Source organism: Bubalus bubalis, chromosome 14, assembly GCF_019923935.1.
Source record: "Bubalus bubalis isolate 160015118507 breed Murrah chromosome 14, NDDB_SH_1, whole genome shotgun sequence".
Classification (NCBI taxonomy): Eukaryota; Metazoa; Chordata; class Mammalia; order Artiodactyla; family Bovidae; genus Bubalus; species Bubalus bubalis.
In genome coordinates this window covers 31898543-31919775 of record NC_059170.1, presented here as the reverse complement: position 1 = coordinate 31919775, position 21233 = coordinate 31898543, and the positions used below count along the sequence as shown (strand labels likewise).

The 21233-nt window shown below is 39.7% G+C and overlaps 1 protein-coding gene across 3 annotated transcripts in view; it reads left to right on the top strand.

The window, feature by feature from the left end:
* DNAAF9 (dynein axonemal assembly factor 9) overlaps positions 1–21233 on the top strand; it is a 173379-nt gene that overhangs the window by 2263 nt on the left and 149883 nt on the right. For all 3 annotated transcript variants that reach the window (XM_025263999.3, XM_006042748.4, XM_006042749.4), the window contains exon 2: positions 20492–20571. In XM_025263999.3, the coding sequence (XP_025119784.3) occupies positions 20492–20571 (80 nt within the window). The remainder of the gene's footprint in view (positions 1–20491; positions 20572–21233) is intronic.

The following is a 21233-nucleotide window of genomic DNA, read 5'->3' as shown; positions in this document are numbered from 1 at the left end:
TTCCCTGCCGTTTTTAACTGAACATACTTTTCTTTCTCATTCAGTCAAGCCTTTCCCTGATTATGACACTGAATGTTCCTACCAGGTTTGTTCTCAGTACTTTGCTATCACCCATATTTGGGCTTCTTTGCTACACTCCGACTCCTGAGTGATTAAAGAGGCAGGCCTAACTGGTGAAGTTACATTCCTAAAGACCCATAGATGGTACTTTGCAAGTGAGTGGCACTATTCTAAAATGGGGTTAATCTTCACAGACTAGGAATAGAGATCACGAGTTAAAATATTGTTGCTTAGATCTGGAAGCCACTCATGGTAGTCATCAGTGCTGTCCATCAAATATCTTGGGTTTCTGTCTCCTGGGCACATGGTACAGTTGTACTTGCTTGCCCTCCTTGAAGTTGAGTATGGCCTTGTTAGTTGCTTTTGGTTAGTGAAATGTGCACAGGAATGATGTTTATCCCTTCATGGTAAAAGCTTCTGGTGTGTAACTTGCCACTCTCTTTCCCTCTGTTTTGGTGATTGTGTGCTCCAGATGGTGACTAGTCTTAATCTGGGAACCAGAACTAGCTTCCAGATGACCTATCTTTGACATGTAGACTGAGCAAGAAATAAGCCTATTTTCAAGCCACTGAGATTTTGGAGTTATTAAAATAACTGAAGTGAAAGTCACTCAGTCGTGTTTGACTATACAGTCCGTGGAATTCTCCAGACCAGAATACTGGAGTGGGTAGCCTTTCCCTTCTCCAGGGGATCTTCCCAACAGAGGGATCAAATCCAGGTCTCTTGCATTGGAGGTGGATTCTTTACCAGCTGAGCCACAAGGGAAGCCCAAGAATACTGGAGTGGGTAGCCTATCCCTTTTCCAGCAAATCTTACCGACCCAGGAATGGACCGTGGGTCTCCTGCATGCAGGCGGACTCTTTACCAACAAAATAACTATTTTTGTTTGTACTAAGGGACCAATGGAAATAGTTGAAATATGCTTTCCTACTTAAGATCTTTTCCTGCAGAGGAATCTGATCCTGCTTTGGACTTGTTTAATAGTTTAAATTTCACTGCCTCTTTATGCAAATTTCAATATATACTGTGCTGGATGTTGTGAATTCAGACAGATAAGACAGACGTCTGCCCTCCAAGAGCTTCTTTGTAAGGGGAGAGAGATAAAAACAGTAAAAATCATAATACAGAATGGTGAGAAATAAGTCTTGAGGATGAAATAGGGCTGAAGGAACAATAATGTTAGAAGGCATAGGCAGTTTTGAGACTCAGCAGTTGGAAGAATGGAGTTGCCAGTTACTCATATTGGAAACACTGTAATAAGAGTAGGCTTGTGGAAAAAGGGTTCAATTTTGGCCTTGTTCATTTTGAGTTTCCTAATTGATATCAAAGTGGAGATACTGCATTAGCAGTTGGATATATTAGACTGGAGTTCAGGAGAGAGATTGGAACTGGAAATACCACTCATATTACTGATGACTCCAAGTTTGTTTTTTTTTTTTTTTTAAACTTTTAAGACTGGATAGAAACCCAGGGAGTAAATGTAGATAGAGAAGAGGACCAGCATCCAAACTCTGGGATTTCCCTTGTAGAAAAGACAGTATACCAATGTCTTCCAGATTTTGAGGGAAAATGGATTCCTACCTCCTGAGATAAGGGAAGAATCAAGGACAGTTATGGTCTAATGATAAATGTTAGCATAGACAATTAGATTTGGTAATACGGAGGTCATTGATGGCCTTGACAAAACAGTTTTGGTGTAGTGGATTCAGGAGAATCTAGGAGAGAAATTGAAGACAGTGAGAATAAAGAGTTATAGTGATGTTATTTCAAGGATTGTTATAAGGGAGAGCAGAGTAATAGGGCTGTGGCTGGAGGAGCATGAAATGTTAAAGTTCTTTTTGTCTTTAGGTGGGCAGATAGCATGTTTGTAAGTTAACAGGATGTTGGAGTACAGAGAAACAAATTGATGAATAAGAGAGAGAAGGGACAATAAATAGATATGTTGGCCTCAAGCTAGATAGATACGTGGACAACGGTTCATCTGTGGTGATTAAACTGACCCAAGTACTGGTGCATTGTTAGCTTGGTAGGGGGACAGAGTGAAAGTTCTCTTCTTATTACTTCATATGCTCAGTTAAATAAGAAGGAAGGTCTTCAGCTAAAAATGAAAAGTGAGAGAGGTATTGGAAGTTTGAGGAGAAAGCAGGTGTGAAATTCATCCAGGAGAGTGAGGGAAAATGAGATGAATAAGGAAATATTTTTGGATTGCCAGATAGCACCAAGTGCCCATTTGGTTGAATTTAAGATGAGACCCAGTTACCATGTTGAATGTTTTACCTTAAGATGTATTAAGCTCCTTGGATGTGGGCAGTGGGGGAGGGAGTGGCAGAGGTAGGATAGAGCAGTGGTCTCCAGTCTTTTTGGCACCAGGGACTGGTTTCATAGAAGACCAGAGTTGGGGGTGGGGAGAATGGTTTTGGAATGATTTAAGTGCAGTAGGTTTCGAGCTCCAGTAATGCCAGCAGTGGAGAGTGGCTATTAATACACATGAGGCTTCACTTGCTCACGACTCATCTCTTGCTGTGCAGCCTGGTTCCTAACAAGCCATAGACCAGTACTGGTTTGTCACCCAGGGGTTGGGGACCCCTGGGATAGAGGACATCATTGGAAGATAGGAGTAAAGGAACTGGGAGGTAAGGATAGTAGAAAGTCAGTGCATATTGAGATCATCATGAATTAAGTTCGGAGTAGTAATAGCAAAGAGACAATGATCCAGAAGCCAAAATCTTGAGGGAATGTGGAGGACTGAGTGACCTATTGTAGATGTCTGTAACAAGAAGGGATAGTGAGTGGTTATTATTTGTTGGGATGAAGAAATCATCCAATATAAAACACAGTTTCTCAAAAAGTCTGTTTCCAGATTAAAACAACCCTCCAAAAATCCAGCACAATTAATTTAAAAATATGCATGCGTGGCATAGCATCATGACATTTTTGAGCACTATAAAGAGAAAAGGATACCTACAAATCACATAAAGTCAGGAATCATAAGATTGGACGCTAGAGGATAATGGAGCAAATAGTGCTTACTAAAAGAAAATGGATTCCCACTCAGAATCCTTTATCCAACCAAATTCTCAGGCAGGTGAGGGAGGGATAAAAACATTTCACACATGTAAGATCTCATAGTTTGACTTTCCATGCACCCTTTATGAGTCAGTGAATGGGGTGTGCTTTAGCAAAAAGCCTGACCAAGGAGCTCCTGTGCTGGAGTTCTATAACATGTATAGGAGAGATTTCTTCCTTGTTAAAGGGCTCATAAGAAAGGGCCTTCTTTGTTGGCTCCTGGAAATTACCAGAGTTGGGACCATTTTTTGGTTGTCATTTCCCACATTGCTTGCCCTAGTGCTTAGGTCAATGTCTGGCACATAGTCAGTACTCAGTAAATGTGACTGCTGTTGTTAGCTATTGTGAAACACTGCTTGCACTAATTATTTGTTGAATGAATAGACAATAATTAAAGGTGAAACTGTGGGCTATGGGTGTTCAGAGAATGAAGACTCACAGTTGTAAGCTAAATGGTGGGAAAGTGGTTAATCATAGTGATGTTCTACTGAGAGGGCTTAAGTAAAGCCTCACAGAGGCAGATTATCTCTTCAGGTGATGTTTATTGGCCAGTACCCATGGTTCTCTTTTTGGTTTACAGATCTACAGAAATAGTAATTGTCCCTGCCTTTGTTGTTGTTGTTCAGTCGCTCAGTTGTATCCGACTTTTTGCGACCTCATGGACTGCAACACACCAGCCCTCACCATCTCCCAGAGCTTGCTCAGACTTATATCCATTGAGTCAGTGATGCCATCCAACCATCTCATCCTCTATCGTCTCCTTCTCCTCCTGCCTTATCTTTCTCAGCATCGGAGTCTTTTCCAGTGAGTCGGCTCTTTGCATCAGGTGGCCAAAGTATTGGAGCTTCAGCTTCAGCTCAGTCCTTCCAGTGGATATTCAGGATTGATTCCCTTTTGGATTAACTGATTTGATCTCCTTGCAGCCCAACGGACTCTCAAAGAGTTTTCTCCAACACTGCAGTTTGAAAGGATCAGTTCTTTGATGTTCATTCTTTATGGTCCAATTCTGACATCTGTACATGACTACTGGAAAAACCATAGCTTTGACTATACCAACCTTTGTCAGCAAAGTAATGTTTCTGCTTTTTAGTATGCTGACTAGGTTTGTCATAGCTTTTCTTCTAGGGAGCAAGCATCTTTTAATTTCATGGCTGCAGTCACCATCCTCAGTGATTCTGGAGCCCAAGAAAATAAAATTTTTCATGGTCTCTGCCTTAGGAGAACTCAAAATGCAGAGCAAGATATGACCTTGTATGTATGAATATGTGAAGTTTCACCTTCAGTGTACTTACTGGGATGCTGGCCAGGGAGGCTTGGTTTGGTGCTTATAGAAGTAAAAAGGGTTTGCTTACTTATTTTTTTATGACCTTATTTCTAAACCAGGGGTGGAGGACTATGTATGGATTTCACCCAGCTCTTAGAAAGTAGGGCCTTCCCAGGAAAACTTTTGTAAACTGAAACGGCATAAGTGAAGAAACAATTACTTTAAAACACATCTTGCTAACAGAGGCACAAAATAAATCAGGATAAAGCAGAGATGCTCACAGACACGGTTCAAAGCTGTTGCTGAGATGCTTGAGCATAGTTACCAGGAACGAGCTTGGCAGTGCCACTCATTGCTCCACTGTAAAACAGATGGTGGCTAGCTTTGTTTTTCATCTTTTATTCATAAAAGCAAAAACTTTCAAATTTCTTTCAGTTACTGAAAACGGGTAGGTCTTTTGTAAATGTGACACTTTGAAAAGCAAGCCTCTGCCTGCTTATTTTCACATATGTTTGGGATGACTGTGTTGTTGCATCAATAGGACACAGTATTTTAACAGTGTTTCCTAGCTCTTGGGCTCTTCTGTGATGTTCTGATTTTTGGAGATGGGGAGTAAATGAGATGCAGATGCCCTCTACAGCTTACATACTGTTGTTTTGCCCTGAAATTAAGAAGAAAAGAAAAAGCAGTTTGTGACTTGGGTATTTAAAACTGTTATCTGTAATTTGGGGCTTCAGTGGTGGCTCAGTGGTAAAGAATCTGCCTGCCAGCGCAGGATATGTGGGTTTGATCCCTGGATCAGGAAAATCCCCTGGAGAAGGAAATGGCAACCCACTTCAGTATTCTTGCCTGGAAAAATCCCATGGACAGAGGAGGAGCCTGGCAGGCTACAGTCCCTGGGATCACAAAAGAGTTAGACATGACTTAGTGACTAAACAACATCTGTGATTTTGAACCCTGGTTTGAGGGAAAGTTAGCTAATTTGGCCTGTTTTTTGTTTTAAGCTTCTTATTTGAAATAATATTTATAGACGAGTTGCAAATATGGTATATAGTGTTCCTATATGAACTTTACCCTGCTTCCTCTAATGTTGGCATGGTGCATTTATCAAAGCTAAGAAATTAATATTTGTATTTCATATTAGTTTACTAAGTAAATTTTTGTTTACTTGGAGTTTATTACTCCAAACTTCATTTGGATTTGCCCAGTTTTTCCACTAATGTCTTTTTTCTATTCCAAGATTCATGTCAGGACTCAACGTTGCATTTATATTTTGGCGTGCTTTTAATAGTCAAAGAAATGCAGGAAAGTAATTGTGGATGCCTTCTGAATGAAGACCTGTGAACTGACTTTGCAAAGAGCAGATTGTGGAAATGCTCAGAGAAGGCTGGAGAAAAGGAAAAAAAATGGAAAACAATATATTCTTTCAGTGAAGTGTAGTGATAGACTTTGAGATACCATTTTTCCATTTATGGTGGGTAGCATTTTCTGAAGTTCTTATATTTAGTTTGTAGAGAGTCTTACATACCCCAATTTGTGAAATGGGTCTAGACATGAATTGCAGTTGGGTGCAAGTTTTAACCATTTTAGATAAGGTGACCTATCTGTTGTTGTTCAATCATTCAGTCGTGTCTGACTCTTTGTGATTTCATGGACTGAAGCATGCCAGGCTTTCCTGTCCTTCACCGTCTCCCAGAGTTTGCTTAAACTCATGTCCATTGAGTCGGTGATGCCATGCAACCATCTCGTCCTCTGTCATCCCCTTCTCCTCTCGCCTTCTATCTTTCTCAGCATCAGAGCCTTTTCCAGTGAGTCGGCTCTTTGCATTAGGTGGCCCATGTATTAGAGCTTCAGCTTTAGCATCAGTCCTTCCAATGAATATTCAGGACTGATTTCCTTGAGGATTGACTGGTTTGATCTCCTTGCAATCCAAGGGACTCTCAAGACTCTTCTCCAGCACCAGAGTTCAAAAGCATTAATCCTATCAGGACCTATTAGGAACTGTATTTGGCAGCTGGTAAAAGATAGTTAACAATAATGACAACTTTGAGGTTTAGACTGTCTTGCAAAAGATGTCTGTCTAGAGGAGGGCAGGCTACTCCTAGTATGAAGTCATCAGGGAACCAGCCTCTTCTGTGTCTGTATTTAGCAAATGGATTCCATTTTTTCTATAGCTCCAGGGTCACAGAATGACTGCAGGAACTCCAGCTATCAGATCTTTCAGGAAAGAAGGCAGCTCTCCTAGTTGTGTCAGTTCCTTCTCTTCAGAAAACTTTCCCAGGAGCCTCGACCTGATGGCTTTTGCATGTCTCATTGGTCAGCTCTAGAAGTAGAGAAGCTGTGCCTATTGTTGCTCCAAATCAGAATACTATTAGTAAAAAAAAGAAGGGGAGAATGCATATGGATTAGGAAACTGTCTCTATCACAGGGAGGTATTAATAGCTATGTGGAATGAAAGTTAGATTGCTTAGAATTACTAATGGGTCTGGTGAACTATATGAAAAAATGCTGGGAGAAAATTCAAGTCACTGAATAGTCAGGTGATGCCAACACATTTCTCAGTCGTGCATGCTCACATGTATGTGTGTATGTGTTCCTTCAGTTTGAGTCACTTTATGGTCACTGTTTAACCATGTATTGGTCATGACAGCAGTAGTGTTGGCTTTGTTTGTTCCATTGCAAGTTGCTCCAGAAAGGAATTCAGTGGGAAAGGACATTTATTGACTTGAGACACATCCTGCCTTTTTGCCTTTCTTCCAAGTCTGTTTCACAGAGAGAATAAATAATTGCCACTTTAATGCAGGGCCAGCTTTCTTAAACCTTAAACCTTTTTCTTAGTAGTCTTACAGTAGCTCATTGTAATCATTGCCTGAAGTCCGAATTAATGCTGATATGACTTGTGTTAACTCGTGTTGTTGATTTCCCCCCCCAATATTTTATCATGAAAACTGTTCGTAAATACAAATAAGTTGAAAGAATTTTTCAGTGGACATTCATGTATGTTCGTACCTAGATTCTCTGCTTAATATATTTGCTCTGTTTGCCTTATAGTCATCCTGATATTCACCCATCAATTCATCCTATATTTTAATGCTTTTCAAAGTAAGTCATAGACATTGGTATGGTTTAATCCTGAACATTTCCTGATGGTCCATCTAATCAAGAGGTATGATTTTGTAATAAGAAGAATGCTTTCTGTTTCAAGTGACAGAAACCCAACTCAAAAGAGTAAAGTAAAAAAGGAAATAAATGTATTGGCTACTTGACTGGAAGGAATAGTGGGGAGATAGACAAGCAGATGGTGACTACAGCCATGAAATTAAAAGATGCTTGCTCTTTGAAAGAAAAGGTATGACCAACCTAGACAGCATATTAAAAAGCAGAGACATTACTTTGCCAACAAAGGTCCATCTAATCAAAGCTATGGTTTTTCCAGTAGTCATGCGTGGATGTGAGAGTTGGACTATAAAGAAAGCTGAGCACTGAAGAATTGATGCTTTTGAACTGTGGTGTTGGAGAAGACTCCTGCGAGTCCCCTGGATAGCAAATAGATCCAACCAGTCTATCCTAAAGGAAATCAGTCCTGAATATTCATTGGAAGGACTGATGCTGAAGCTGAAACGCCAATACTTTGGCCACTTGATGGGAAGAACTGACTCATTTGAAAAGACCCTGATGCTGGGAAAGATTGAAGGCGGGAGGAGAAGGGGATGACAGAAGATGATTGGATGGCATCACCGACTCAGTGGACATGAGTTTGAGTAGCATCACTATGAACAAAGCTAGTGGAGGTGATGGAATTCCAGTTGAGCTATTTCAGATCCTGAAAGATGATGCTGTGAAAGTGCTGCACTCAATATGCCAGCAAATTTGGAAAACTCAGCAGTAGCCATGGGACTGGAAAAGGTCAGTTTTCATTCCGATCCCAAAGAAAGGCAATGCCAAAGAGTGCTCAAACTACCACACAATTGCACTCATCTCACACGCTAGTAAAGTAATGCTCAAAATTCTCCAAGCCAGGCTTCAGCAATATGTGAACCGTGAACTTCCTGATGTTCAAGCTGGTTATAGAAAAGGCAGAGGAACCAGAGATCAAATTGCCAACATCCGCTGGATCATGGAAAAAGGAAGAGAGTTCCAGAAAAACATCTATTTCTGCTTTATTGACTATGCCAAAGCCTTTGACTGTGTGGATCACAATAAACTGTGGAAAATTCTGAAGGAGATGGGAATACCAGACCACCTGACCTGCTCCTTGAGAAATCTGTATGCAGGTCAGGAAGCAACAGTTAGAACTGGACATGGAACAACAGACTGGTTCTAAATAGGAAAAGGAGTATGTCAAGGCTGTATATCGTCACCCTGCTTATTTAACTTCTATGCAGAGTACATCATGAGAAATGCTGGACTGGAAGAAACACAAGCTGGAATCAAGATTGCTGGGAGAAATACCAATCACCTCAGATATGCAGATGACACTACCCTGATGGCAGAAAGTGAAGAGGAACTAAAAAGCCTCTTGATGAAAGTGAAAGAGGAGAGTGAAAAAGTTGGCTTAAAGCTCAACATTCAGAAAACAAAGATCATGGCATCTGGTCCTATCACTTCATGGGAAATAGATGGGGAAACAGTGGCAACAGTGTCAGACTTTATTTTTTTGGGCTCCCAAATCACTGCAGATGGTGACTGCAGCCATGAAATTAAAAGACACTTACTCCTTGGAAGGAAAGTTATGACCAACCTAGATAGCATATTCAAAAGCAGAGACATTACTTTGCCAACAAAGGTTCGTCTAGTCAAGGCTGTGGTTTTTCCAGTGGTCATGTATGAATGTGAGAATTGGACTGTGAAGAAGGCTGAGCGCCGAAGAATTGATATTTTTGAACTGTGGTGTTGGAGAAGACTCTTGAGAGTCCCTTGGACTGCAAGGAGATCCAACCAGTCCATTCTGAAGGAGATCAGCCCTGGGATTTCTTTGGAAGGAATGATGCTGAAGCTGAAACTCCAGTACTTTGGCTACCTCATGCGAAGAGTTGACTCATTGGAAAAGACTCTGATGCTGGGAGGGATTGGGGGCAAGAGGAGAAGGGGACGACAGAGGATGAGATGGCTGGATGGCATCACTGACTCAATGGACATGAATCTGGGTGAACTCCAGGAGTTGGTGATGGACAGGGAGGCCTGGTGTGCTGCGATTCATGGGGTCGCAAAGAGTCAGACACGATTGAGCGACTGAACTGAACTGAACTGGGAGTTGGTGATGGACAGGGAGGCCTGGCATGCTGCAGTCCATGGGTCACAAAGAGTCGGACACGACTGAGCGACTAAACTGAACTGAGACAAGATAGGAAGAGTTGTAAGAAGTAGGGCCTCAGGAACTGGGACTCTGCTATCAAAATAGTTGCCTCTATCCATATAGCCTCAAATCCACATTCTTCCTGGACTGTGACCCTAGAGGCCATTTCTCTTCTACGTCTGAAACAGAAAATCCCTGGAAAGGACTCCAGCTGGGCTGGCTTGCTGCTTGGGTGACTCATGATTGGATGCTGTGGTAGAGAAGAGGCATAGTGTATGTTACTAAGGAAGATAAAACTGGAAAGCATGCCGAATGAATTATATACCTCAGAAAGCTTTCCCACTTGTTCTTGGATGCTAGCATGATCCTGGTGTTTGACAAAGAGATTACAAAGGAAAATAACAACTGCAAAAATCCTAAATGAAGTACTGGTACAGTCAGCCCTTCAGATCCACAGGTTCTGCATCCATGGATTCAACCACTCAAATCAAAAATATATTTTTTAATTTAGGAAAGTTCCAAAAAGCAAAACTTGAGTTTGCCATCCACAAGCAACTATTTATGTACCATTTACATTGTATTTACAGCCGTTCACATAGCATTTATATTAGGTTAAGTAATCTAGAGATGATATAAAATATACTGGGGAGCTTCCTTGGTGGCTCAGTGATGATGGATCTGCCCATCAATTCAGGAGACACGGGTTCACTCCCTGGTCCAGGAAGATCTCACATGCCACAGAGCACCTGAGCCCATGGACCACAGCTATTGAGCCTGTACTCTAGAGCCTGGAAACTGCAGCTATTGAACTGATGTGCTGCAACTGCTGAAGCCCACATGCCCTAGAGTTTGTGCTCCACAACAAGAGAAGCCACTGCAGTGAGAAGCTGGCACACTGCAATGAAGACTAGCTCCCATGCAGCAGTGGAGACCTAGCATAGCCAAAAATGAGCAAATAAGAAAAATTATTAAAAAATATACCAGATAATGTGCATAGGTTATAATGTAAATACTATGCTATTTTATTTAAGGGACTTGAACATCTGCAGATTTACTATCCGAGAGGTTCCTGGAATCAATCCTTCATGGATACCAAGGGACAACTGTCTGACAAGGAGACTTCTAACTATTACATTAATAGTTCAAGAGTGGTAATACATGGTTTAGAAGTTATGGGGAAACAGGTATTCTGGTATATTGTAGATGAATGTTTTAAGAAAACAATTTAGCAAAATTTCTCAAATTTTTAAATGCAGATACCTCTTAACCTGGCAATGCTAGTCTCTGCCTTGCAGAAAATTTGTTGCTATTTGTGTTCAGTAGGTAAGTCTTGTCCAACTGTTTTCCACCCTATGGACTGCAGCACGCAAGGCTTCCCTGTCCTTCACTATCTCCTGGAGTTTACTCAAACTCATGTCCACTGTGTTGATGATGCCATCCAACCATCTCATCCTCCTTCTCCCCCTTCTCCTCCTGCCCTCAGTCTTTACCAGTATCAGGGTCTTTTCCAGTGAGTCGACTCTTTGCATCAGGTGGCCAGAGTACTGGAGCTTTGGCTTCAGCATCAGTCCTTCCAATGAATATTCAGGGTTGATTTCCTTTAGAATTGACTGATTTGATCTCCTTGCAGTCCAAGGGACTCTCTAGAGTCTTCTCCAGCACCACAGTTCAAAAGCATCACTTCTTTGGTGCTCAGTCTTCTTTATGGTCCAACTCTCACATCGGTACATGACTGCTGGAAAAACCATAGCTTTGACTATACAGCCTTTTGTCAGCAGAGTGATGTATCTGCTTTTTAATATACTGTCTAGGTTTGTCGTAGCTTTTCTTCCAAGGAGCAAGCATCTTTTAATTCTGTGGCTGCAGTCACAGTCTGCAGTGATTTTGGAGCCCAAGAAAATAAAATCTGTCACTGTTTCTCCTTTTGCCCCATCTATTTGCCATGAAGTGATGAGACCTGATGCCATGATTGTAGTTTTCTGAGTTTTGAGTTTTAAGCCAGCTTGTTTTTTGACTTGTGCCAAAGATGGCTTTATAAGGTTGTTCATTGAAACATTGTTTGCTGTTTGCAAAAATAATAAAAATCATGAATGTTCAATCATAGTGTCTTGTTAAATAAAAGCAAAAGGATATAGTACAACAGTTTTAAAAATGAGGTTGTGTTGTATTTACTATCTTGGAAAGATCTTGAGTTACAATGTTAAGTAAAAAAAAAAAGCACGTTGCAGAGCAATTACATATCTCATTATATTGATTTTATGTAAAAACAGTGAAATGAAAAACAACTCTCTCCCCAAAAAACTCACCCAAACTATGTATTAACTGTATTATATCAGACTGTTCACAGCAGTTTTATAGGATGAAGTGATTCAGATTGGTATGAGAATTCACTTTGTAAAACATCCAAACCACAAAGCATATAAGGAGAATATATTCATGTTTTAATAGTTTGATTTTAAAAATCAAAAAGCATAAATTATGAAGAAAAACAGACAAAAATAAAAATTGCAAAATTTCTCCCATTTCCAGGAACCATGATAATAAAACACAAACAATATACTTAGCTATGTATATAGTAATTGTTATAACAGCAGTGAGCAGTGAACTAACTAATAAGTATAAAATGGACAGTGGGGAGAACAGAGGTGATTGTTAAGAATTCAGAAATACTGTGTCTGAGGCTAACTTTGTTGTCAGGAAATCAGTGAGGTATATCAGAAAGAAAAGTTCAGAGCCAGGATACTTGGTCACTCAGGTTCTGATGCTGTTAATCTTTACTCAGCCTTGTGATCTGGGCAGACTGCTTCTGTTTAGGTCTTGTTTTTGCCGTATCATCTGTCATGTCTAGATTTTGAGGCTGAATCCAACGAAAGTGAGAAGTATAGTATTCAAGCAGCTTATTTGATAAACACTGTATTTCTGGCTCTGCTGTGCGTTCACTGTTGTTGTTTAGTCATGCTTTTGACCCTCTGCAGGTATTCTAAAGGAGGAACTTTGTAGCGTTGCAGGTGACCACAGGCCTTCTACTCAGGATGTGCTAGCTTTTGTTCAGGTAGACCTGAAAGCTACAGGGCAGTGCTATTGCTGGGTTTGGTGTGTGTTTTTGAGCGACTGAACTGAACTGAAAGTTTCTACTGAAAAAAAAGGGAAAAAAGACTGGATGGATACAAAGAAAACTCATAATGGTGACCTCTGAGGGTGGGGAATAGTGAAGACTTAAGTTTCGTATGTAATGTTCTGATTTTTAAATAAAAAAGGATAATAAATTAATATGTCACATAACTGAAAAAAGCACTAATGTAGGTTAATTTTGAGTGCTTGGAATATGAGTATTTTGGTTTTCTTTATACTTAATAGGTGATTTTTAAATAGATAAATATTTCAGTAAATGAAAACTTTAATGGTTCAGTGATAAATAATAGGCTATGTTCTAGTCAAAAATTAAATTTGGGAAGCAAGAAAATGTTCAAAGGAAAAAAAGAACTAAATTTAGATCTAGCCATTTTACAAGAAAATGTTATTAATGTTTTACTCTGGGAAGAGAACGATCTTCCTACATTTTATTTGCTTCTACTTGCTTTGACCAAAAAAACCCTCTTTTGCTCCTGTCTTGGCTTCCCATAGCAGTAGTTGGGGAACTGGCTTTTCCTGGTCACATGACCTGTTAAAGCTTTTTGTCACTGGCTGGTTCTGAGCTTGAAAACTCAAGAGCTCTTGGTAACTTGGTAGTCAGCCAGGATTGGGAAATGGACCAAAGGACCAACTTAACGAAATCTTTCTAGTGCAGAGAATGATTGCAAGATGAATCGTATATTAAACATGAGACAGTGGGGATGGATAGGCAACCATTTCCAAGGATAGAGTTTTCTTACTTTAATCTTAATCATGTTGCAGTTTAAATTCTGCTGCTTCCAAAACCCTGAGTTACTCCACATGTTCCCCCTTATCTCTGCTGCTAAGTCACTTCAGTCATGTCCGACTCTGTGCAACCCCATAGACATCAGCCCACCAGGCTCCCCCGTCCCTGGGATTCTCCAGGCAAGAACACTGGAGTGGGTTGCCATTTCCTTCTCCAATGCATGAAAGTGAAAAGTGAAAGTGAAGTCTCTCAGTCGTGTCCAACTCTTAGCAACGCCATGGACTGCAGCCTACCAGGCTCCTCCATCCATGGGATTTTCCAGGCAAGAGTACTGGAGTGGGGTGCCATTGCCTTCTCCGCCTTATGTCTAGCCCCAGATTTTTATTATGAAAATGTTCAAACAATTCAGAAAAAATGAAAGAATAGTACAAGAATATACCCATCACTTAGATTTACCAGTTTTGACTCTTTGCCTGTGTGTATTGTCTTTAGTTTTTCTTTTCATTCTTTTTTCTGTTAAACTCTTTATGTAGACATAGTAGTAGACATCATGGCACTTTGTAGACTTCATGGCACTTCACTGAAACAGGATGTTTTACTATGTAACCACCATAATATTATCTCAGCTAAGAAAATTGATAGTAAATTTGAATATGCCCTGGATAATAGATAATATTCTATTAATATGTAATAGAAGCATACTCAAATTTTTGTCAGATGTCTTATAGATGTTTCCCTTGGGTGGGTTGGTTGGTTGGTTTTGTTTAAATCAAATTAAGGTTAATAAGTTGCACTGACTTACTATTCTTTATTACAAGAGTTCTCCCTCTCTGTTTTTTCTGTTTTACATGACATTGGCTTTTTTAAACTTAAAATTTTTTAAACTTTGGCAGAATATGCATAAAATTTACCATCTAAACTGTTCTAAGTGTACAGTTTAGTGGCATTAAGGATTTTTACCTTATTGTGCTACATTCACCAGTATCCAGTATCCATCCACAGAACTCTTCATCTTGCAGAACTGAAACTCTGGTACCTGTTAAACAATAACTCCCCGCTCCTTCCTCCACCTCACCCCCTCGTCCCCTGGCAACCACCATTCTACTTTCTGTCTTTGTAAATTTGTCTGTTGTAAGTACCTCATAAAAATGGAATCATACAACATTTGTCCTTTCGGGACTGGCTTATTTCACTTACTATAAGGTCCTTACGGCTTATTCATGTATTATCATGTGTCAGAATTTCTGTCCTTTTTAAGATTGAATGATATTCCATTGTATGTATAGACCACAGTTTATCAGGTGGCACTAGTGGTAAGAAACCTGCCTGCCTGTGCAGGAGACATGAGAGACATGGGTTCAATCCCTAGGTTGGGAAGATCCCCTGAAAAAGGGATAGCAACCCACTCCAGTATTCTTGCCTGGATAATCCCCTGGACAGAGGAGTCTGGCATTAAATATATAATATTATATATTATATTAAGTTCCAATGTAGGAATATGAATATATTTCTGTTATTGATGTCTTCTTTAATTTACTTCAGAAATCTGCAAGTGATTCAGTTTCTCTGAATCATCACCAGCATTTGATATCATCACTGTTTGTTATTTTAGTAGTAGATGTATAGTAGTGTCTCACTGTGGTTTTAATTTGCATTTTTCTAATCTATGAGATCAAATTGCCAACATTCATTGGACCACAGAGGAAGCAAGGGAATTCCAGAAAAACATCTACTTCTGCTTTATTGAGTATGCTAAAGCCTTTGACTGTGTGGATCACATCAACTGTGGAACATTCTTCAAGAAATAAGAATGCCAGACCACCTTACCTGTCTCCTGAGAAACTTGTTTGTGGGTCAAAAAGCAACAATCAGAACCTAACATGGAACAGCTGACTGGTTCAAAATTAGGAAAGGAGTATGACAATGCTGTATATTGTCACCCTGTTTATTTAACTTCTGTGCAGAGCACATCACGTGAAATGTTGAACTGGATGAATGACAAGCTGGAATCAAGATTGCTGGGAGAAATATCAGCAACCTCAGATATGCAGATAATACAATTCTAATGGCAGAAAGTGAAGAGGAACTAAAGAACCTCTTGATGGGTGTGAAAGAGGAGAGTGAAAAGGCTGGCTTGAAACTCAACATTTTTTAAAAAAACTAAAATCATGGCATCAGGTCCCATCACTTCATGGCAAATAGGTGAAATCAGGTGCATTCAGGGTGATATGGCCATAGACTTCATGGCAAATAGAGAAAAAGTGGAGGCAATGACAGATTTTATTTTCTTGGGCTCCAGAGATCACTTCTGACAGTAACTGCAGCCATGAAATTAAAAGACTCTTGCTGCTTGGAAGGAAAGTTATGATGAACCTAGATGACATATTAAAAAGCAGAGACATCACATTGCCAACAAAGGTACATATAGTCAAAGCTGTGGTTTTTCCAGTAGTCATGTATGGTTGTGAGAGTTGGAGCATAAAGAAGGCTGAGTGCCCAGGAACTGATGTTTTTGAGTTGTGGTGCCTGGGAAGACCCTTAAGAGTCTCTTGGACAGCAAGGAGATCAAACCAGTCAATCCTAAAGGGAATCAACTATGAATATTCATAAGGACTGATGCCAAAGCTGAAGCTCCAATATTTTGGCCACCTGATGCAAAGGGCCAACTCATTAGAAAAGACCCTGAAAGACTGAAGGAAAAAGAAGGGGGCAACAGCGGATGAGATGGTTAGATAGTATCATCAACTCAATGGACATGAATTAGAGCAAACTCTGGGAGATAGTGAAGGACAGGGAAGCCTGACGTGCTGTAGTCCATGGGGTTGCAAATGGTCAGACACAACTTAACTACTGAACAACAACAACAACAATGAATAATGATGTTGAATCTGTTTTCATGTGTTTATGTGACATTTCTCTATCCACTTTGAGAAAATTTTCTTTATACCTTGACCTATTTTCTAATTGGAGTGTTTTTTTGCTGTTGAGTTTTGAGAGTTTTTTTGTATTGTGCTTTTTCAAATAAGTGATTTGCAAATATTTTCTCCCATTTTGTAGCTTGCCTTTTCATTCTCTCAATAGTCTTTCACAAAGCAGAAGTTTAAAATTTTGGTGAAGTCTAATGTATCAGTTTTTAATGGATCATACTTTTGGTGTCAAGTCTAAGAATTTCATTAAATCCTATATCCTGAATGTTTTCTTCTCTTTTCTTTTAAAGATTTTATATATAAATTTTTAAATCCATGATCTCTTTTGAGTTAATTTTTGTGCCAGTTATAAGGTTTTGGTTAAGGTTCATGTTTTTGTCTATGGATATCCAGTTGTTCCAACGCCATTTATTGAAGAGACTATTTTTCCTCTCTTGGGTTACTTTCCATGCTTTCTCAAATATTACTTGGCTATATTTTTGTGGGTCTATTTCTGTTGTTCCTGTTCCATTCCATTGATCTATGTATCTGTCTTTTAGCCAGAACCACAGTCATGATTACTTTAGCTATATAATATGTCTTGAGATCAGACATAGTGAGTCCTCCCACTTTATTCATTTTCTAAACAGTTTTTGCTATCCTTGAATGTTCCTTTATTTTTCCCTATAAGTTTTAGAGTGATCTTGTCTATGTAAAAAAATCTTGCTAGGATTTTAATAGGAATTGTGTTAAACCTATAAATCAATTTGAGAAGAATTGACATATATATTATGTTGAGTGTCTCCACTTACTTAGATCTTATTCGGTTTCCTTTATCAGTGTTTTGTATTTTTTAGCATGTAAGTACTGTTCGTGTTTTGTTCAGTTTATATTTAAATGATACTATATTTTTAATTTTGGTTCCTGTGTTCATGTATACAGTTGGTTTTTATATGTTGATATTATGACTTTGTTGAACTCACTTATTCTAAGATTTTTTTATAGATTCTGTGAGATTCCCTATATAGGCCATTGTGTCATCTCTGCAAATAATTTGATATCTTCCTTTTCTATCTGTATACCTTTTATTTCCTTTTTTTGCCTTATTGCATTGGCTTGAACTTCCAGTATTATGTTGAATGGGTTAATGAGAGCATAGATCTTTTTCTTGTTCCGTGTTTTTTTTCTTTCTTTTTTTTTTTTTTAACCATTAAGTATATCCCAGAATTTGCTTTGGAGGGTTTTTTGTTTGTTTGTTTGTTTGTTTTTTGGTGTCAAAACCAAAATTGATTTTATCAAGTTGAGGAAACTCATCTATTTGTAGTTTTCTAAGTTTTTAAAATTATGAATTGGTGTTGAATTTTTTCATATTTTTCTGCATCAATTATGTGGTCATATGATTTTTTTTTTTTTCTACTTTAGCCTGTTAGATTAGGAATTATATTTATTGATTTCCAGACTTTCATCCCTCTTGGCCATAGTGTGTAATTCTTTTTATATGTTGTTGACTTATATTTACTAATATTTTATTGAGGATTTCTATATTTGTATTCATGGTAGATATTTATTTGTATGTTTCTATATTTTTGGTGCTGTCTTTGTCTGGTTTTGGTATTAGGTAGAAGATGGTGAACGTCTTGAGGGAAGGTAGTGATAAGGACCACTAAGTCGTGGACTTGGTGTGTGGGAACGTCAGAAAGAACAGGGGGAAAAGGGAATTCAAGACACGGAAATGGTGTTATTTAGCTGGAAATACTATTGCTTGGGTGAGTATAGGACAAGTGTACCAGAACAGAGGAGTGAGGATGAAGTCTGACTGTTATGGATGGAACAGTTATTGTAGTAGGTTTATAGAGAATCTTAGATAATGAGGATGTGGTAGGGCTTCTAGGTAGCGAAGAGGAACTAAAGAGCCTCTTGATGGGGTGAATGAGGATAGTGAAAGAGCCAGCTTAAAACTAAATATTAAAAAAACTAAGATTATGGTATCCAGCCCCATTTCTTCATGACAAATAGAAGGGGAAAAGATGGTAGTAGTGACAGATTTCTTCTTGGGCTCTAAAATCATTGTGGATGGTGACTACAACCATGAAATCAGAAGACAATTGCTTCTTGGCAGGAAAGCTATGACAAACCTAGACAGTGTGTTGAAAAGCAGAGACATTACTCTGCTGACCAAGGTCTGTATGGTCAAGGTTGTGGTCTTCCCAGTGGTCATGTACGGTTGTGAGAGCTGGATCGTAAAGAAGGGAGAGCACCAAGGAATTGATGCCTTCAAACTGTGGTGCTGGAGAAGACTCCTGAGACAAACTGTAAATCATCTCAGCTGTTACATAACCATATATTTACAAAAGGTGGGGGTGAGACAGCCTGGTCACCACCATCTTGGCTAATTCACTCTTTATCTACAGAACTGCTCCATTTCTGTGCAAATCTCTGATTCCACTGCTGTTAGAGACATACTCTTCCAGTGCTTTTCAACACACTGTCTAGGTTTGTCATAGCTTTTCTGCCAAGAAGCAATCGTCTTGTTTTGTCTCCTTGGACAGCAAGGAGATCAAACCAGTCAATCTTAAGGGAAATCAACCCTGAATACTCACTGGAAGGACTGATGCTGAAGCTCCAGTATTTTAGTCACCTGATGTGAACAGCTGACTCACTGGAAAAGTCCCTGATGCTGGAAAAGATTGAGGGCAGAAGGAGAAGAGAGCATCAGAGAATGAGATGCCTGGATGGCATCACTGAAGCAGTGAACATGAACTTGGGCAAACTCCAGGAGATGGTGAGGGACAGGGAGGCCTGGTGTGCTGCATCCATGGGTTGTAAAGAGTCAGACACGACTGGGTGACCACACAACAACAAGGATTGGGAATATGTTGACTGTAGGGGGGAAAATTAATATAAGAGCCTTAAGGGATGAATAGTGGAGACAGATCTTGGACCAGAAGGTGATGTGGACAGACCCTATGGAAGGATCAGTCTCAAGCAGGAAAGTGAACCACTCTCAGAATCTGGGAGGGAGAAGGGATTGATATGGAAAGCATGGGGTCCTTAGAAGTGATATCAGTGTCCGGAAGTACCTCTCCTTATTCTTTGTTTGGAAGGAAGAGTATGTCTCTAACATCAGTGAAATCAGAGATTTGCACAGAAATGGAGCAGTTATGTAGAGAAAGATCGAATTAGCCAAGATGGCAGTGGTCAGGCTGTCTCACCCCCACCTTTTGTAAATAGATGGTTATGTAACAGCTGAGATGATTTACAGCACTGTGCACTCACATCACAGTGTACCCACTTGGTCCATTTTTGTTTTGTAAACCTGTATAATTTCCACTTGAAAAGCCCTTGAGGCTGTGTTATGGCTGCGTCCACTGGGTCAACCAAGAGAGAATGCAGCATGGCTGCTGTACGGCTGCTATGCCAGCCCAGAGAGAATTAAACACGACTGCCGTTCCTACAGCTCCTTGAGTCTTCTTCCAGCTTGCCCACGCACCCCTTGCCTACCCTGGGTTCAGTGAACAGTGTGAACAGCAAGACAGTTGGCATAGTTGGCAGGATGATACAGCAAGAAGTACCATGTACTGACACACTTATGGGGGTAGTTGTGATGACACTGGTCCTTAGTTTGATTTTTATCTGCTTGTTTTTTGTTTTTAACAGATCAATAAGGACCACAGTTAGGACAAATTAGTGTAGAAACTCTTCTTTGATAATATTCAAAATTAAGACATTGGAGGTTCTTCTGGTCAGCTGCTGGGTTCTAGTCCTGTCTAGCATTGATTATGACAGGGCCTTTGGTTCCATCCTTTGTTGAATGAGAGAGCCACTGACCATACAGTTTATAATCAGCAGTTCAGGCTTACTCTACAGACCAATTCTGCATAATCTCTTCCACAAAATATTAGAAAAAAGAATACGTAATTTATTTTTATGATTCTGACATCAAAGTCAGACAGGGAACAGTTTCCATCACTTGCTGTCATTTTCTTCCTCATCCCTTCATGTGCTGACACTCAGGGGGCCGATTTCTTTTCTTATTGCAGCTGCAGTCGACTCCGCCAGGTTCAGCGCATCTTGACCCAGAGCAGCAAGTCTCAACCGGACGGGATCCTCTGCATCCTAGGTCAGTGTTTTTCACAAGCTGGGACTCAGGGCTGGGGCAACTTGCTTCTGTGCACAGGAAGATATTAATAATAGTGTCATCACTGTGAGACAAGCTGTGAGTTAGTATTCTCCCAGCCCTTGTTCCCCTGAAATCTGTTGCTGTTTTAATGAAGTCCACTGACATATCAGTGAAATAGGGAGCCTGTCCCACAGAGCAGGCATTTTGTATATGTTATTTCTCCTCACAGTGATCCTTGTAAGGGGACGAAATTGAGACTCTGGGAGATGAAACAGACTTGCCTAGGGCCATAGAGTGACAGAATTGGGTGTTTATTCTTTATCACTTTCTTTTATTATGAAAGAGAAATTAAGACAGTACACAGTAATGAAGTTTTCTAATCATCCCAGATACCAGTTCCACTCCCCAAGAGATAACATCAACTGTATTTTTTTTAACACAAAAGGGAACATTTTATGTATATTGTTGCTAACCTAACTGAAAAAATTTTCACTTGATAAGTGTATCTTGGAGATTTTTCTATGTCAGATCAATCTCCTTCTTTATTTCACTTTCATTTACATTCACAGTATTGAGTCATAAAACTTGCTTGGATCAGGTTGTTTGTCTGTCAGCCTTCTAATTTCCTTCCCACCAGAAGTGAACCACTTTCTTTTTTGTCC